Raw genomic sequence first — 2,573 nt, 5'->3', positions numbered from 1 at the left:
CACACACACACGCTATGGCCGCCATGGGAGGCATGAGTTTTGCTTCTCTCATGGGAGGCATGGGTGCACCTCCGGCCGTCATGGGCGGAATGTCTTTTGATGTGCCTCCTCACACACATTCCCATGAAGATACCGTTGAAGATCTTGTCAACACCGTCGGAGCTTCACGTGATGCGGTGCGCGATGAGGAGAGAGAGAAAGATTCATCTTCGGAGGCAGAAGAATCGTCTTCCGAAGATGAGGACGAAGATGAGGACGAGGATTGATGTGTCTTTCATTTGTGTCTTGAACTTGGTTTGCATTTTAAACTTGGTTGGATGAACTTGTGGGCATGATTTTAAATTCGTGGTATGAACTTTTATTCATCAACTTGTTTGTGTGAAATTTTATATGTCATGTTCATTGCATTTTGAATGTTTCAAATTTATTTTGTGTTCAAATGCCATATATGCAATGCCCCGGCGAGTCGCGCGCGCTGCATTTTTTGCAAGCTGCTGAAGCGACGCGTGCGCCCTGCATTTTAGCGCGGCTGTTGGAGCCAGCACTGGTGGCCACGCAAAACCAGACAAACGGCGCACGGCAAACTAATTTTTAGCGCGCGGCGCGAAGCGCGGCTGTTGGAGATGCTCTTAGGCAACTAGAGACAGCCATCCCTCGTTGTATTGAAAAGGGAGGCAGCTCAAGATCATCATTTCATTTTTCAAAAAAGATAACCATTTACCGTTAAAAAGTACAAAACCAAAGAGGGCCAAACATAAATACTGATCAACCCGTTGTATTGAAAATAAAACGAGTTACATGTTTTTCTAACTCATCAATTTCCTCTTTCTCCGACTCACATATCACAGTGAGTTTCATGCGCCCACCAATAAACCCCGTCAGAAAAAGCTCGGGTTATGGAATTTGGTGTGAATGCCCAATCCATTATGCATCCATCGAATCTATGAATTTGGTGTGAATTTGGTGTGAATTTGGTGTGAATTTGGTGTGTAGTCATGTACTTGATCGGATATGTAAACACACCTTGCACCGATCGTGCATCCATCGAATCTATGAATTCTGGACAAACTCCATTGAACTACGTAGTAATTAATAGAGTAGTGAAAATTTGGCTCCTCTATCTGTGCTATACATGGTAAAATTTCACCATTCCTTTTGTCTAGTTGTGTCATATACTATTGAGTTTCATATGCCAACCAGTAGACTCCATTTCTGTTGCCAGATTCAGTGACCGCTACATAATCTGCTGGCTGATGTATTTTACCTCTGAATTTTGAGATGGCTCCATGGATTAATGGACTAGTGATTAGTAGTACGAGTAATAATTTTTGGTTGTAGCTAGAAGTTGAGGACGCTGGCGTAGTAGGGAGACAAGCAGAGGCCCTCCATCCAGGGGCTCCTCAGCTGCGTCAGGAACGGGTCCTGCATCCACTCCAGCCCAGCGCCGCCCTTGGCCGTCTCCAGCTGCGGCAGCCGCATCGCCGGCGGCCTCGCCACCGCCACGGCCTCCTCCTTCTTCACCCCGTGGTGGCCATGGTGCTGCACGACGGCGTTGACGGCCTCGTTGGCGACCTCCGACGCGGAGGAGACGTCGGGCGAGCCGGCGCTGCAGTGGGAGGCCGTGGTGGTGGGCGGGGAGGAGCGCGTGCGCGCGAGCTCCTCCATGGCGACCCGCTGCTCCAGCTCCTTGAGCGACACGGCCTTGCGGTACACCTTGCAGAGCACCACGTCCTGCTGCTCGCCGGCGCCGGCTCCGGCGAGGTCGGGCAGGCGGTACTCGTTCATGACCCAGTCTGTCTTGGTGCCCCGGGGCGCGCGGCCCTGGTAGTAGACGAGCGTCTTCTTGAGCCCGACGAGGCGCTTGGGATCGGCGGCGCAGCGCACGGCGCGGTCGGACCCCGTGGCCTTCCAGAACCCGCGCTCCGTGGTGCGGCTCGGGCGCCCGCCCCCGGCAACGCCGGACGCGTGCTTCCGGGCGCCGTCGCGGGGCACGAAGAAGTACCACTCGCGCTCGCTGGCGATGGCGGCCAGGCCCGGGAGGTCCCAGGGGTCGTGCCGGTACAGGTGCACCGTGGGGATGATGTCGAACGGCGCCCTGAGCTGCTGCTGCTTGTTGTTTCGAGTGACGTGGTGCTTGAGGTAGAACTCCAGCAGCTCCTCCTCCGTGGGGTGGAAGCGGAACCCCGGCAGCTCCAGCGACGGCGCCGCCGCTGCTCCTCGCCGCTCCATCTCGATCAGATCAGCTAGCTAGCTTGAGTAGATTCCAGACTGGTAAGCAGTGGTGTTGGTTGTTGGATGAATGTGTTGGGAGAGCAGAGGATGCTTGCCGCATATATAGGCCGGCGGCGAAGCTCAAGAGGGAAACGGGGTCTCCATCTGTCCAAATTCCAAGTCTTCGCACGACTTTTTACTGGCCAAACTGCAGACAGTGAGTGAGTGTGAGTGTGTGTGTGGACTTGGAATTCTTAATTGGTAAGTAATTTGTGTTGATTAATTGACTGGGGATTAAATTTCGGATAGCTACAAGGTGTGAGTGTGATCTCTCTGTATGTGATTAGTTAACTGCCAACTTG

At 53.2% G+C, this 2,573-nt stretch overlaps 1 protein-coding gene across 1 annotated transcript; it reads right to left on the bottom strand.

Annotated features, from left to right (window-relative positions):
* Positions 1-1,080: 1,080 nt before the first annotated feature.
* Positions 1,081-2,334, bottom strand: LOC119327357 (NAC domain-containing protein 22-like). Its single transcript, XM_037600478.1, has one exon. It carries the CDS (start codon positions 2,227-2,229, stop codon positions 1,339-1,341), a length of 891 nt encoding a protein of 296 aa, XP_037456375.1. The 5' UTR covers positions 2,230-2,334; the 3' UTR covers positions 1,081-1,338.
* Between the last annotated feature and the right edge of the window lie 239 nt (positions 2,335-2,573).

This window comes from Triticum dicoccoides, chromosome 7A (genome assembly GCF_002162155.2).
Source record: "Triticum dicoccoides isolate Atlit2015 ecotype Zavitan chromosome 7A, WEW_v2.0, whole genome shotgun sequence".
NCBI classification, from domain to species: Eukaryota; Viridiplantae; Streptophyta; class Magnoliopsida; order Poales; family Poaceae; genus Triticum; species Triticum dicoccoides.
This window is presented reverse-complemented; position numbering and strand designations above follow the sequence as displayed.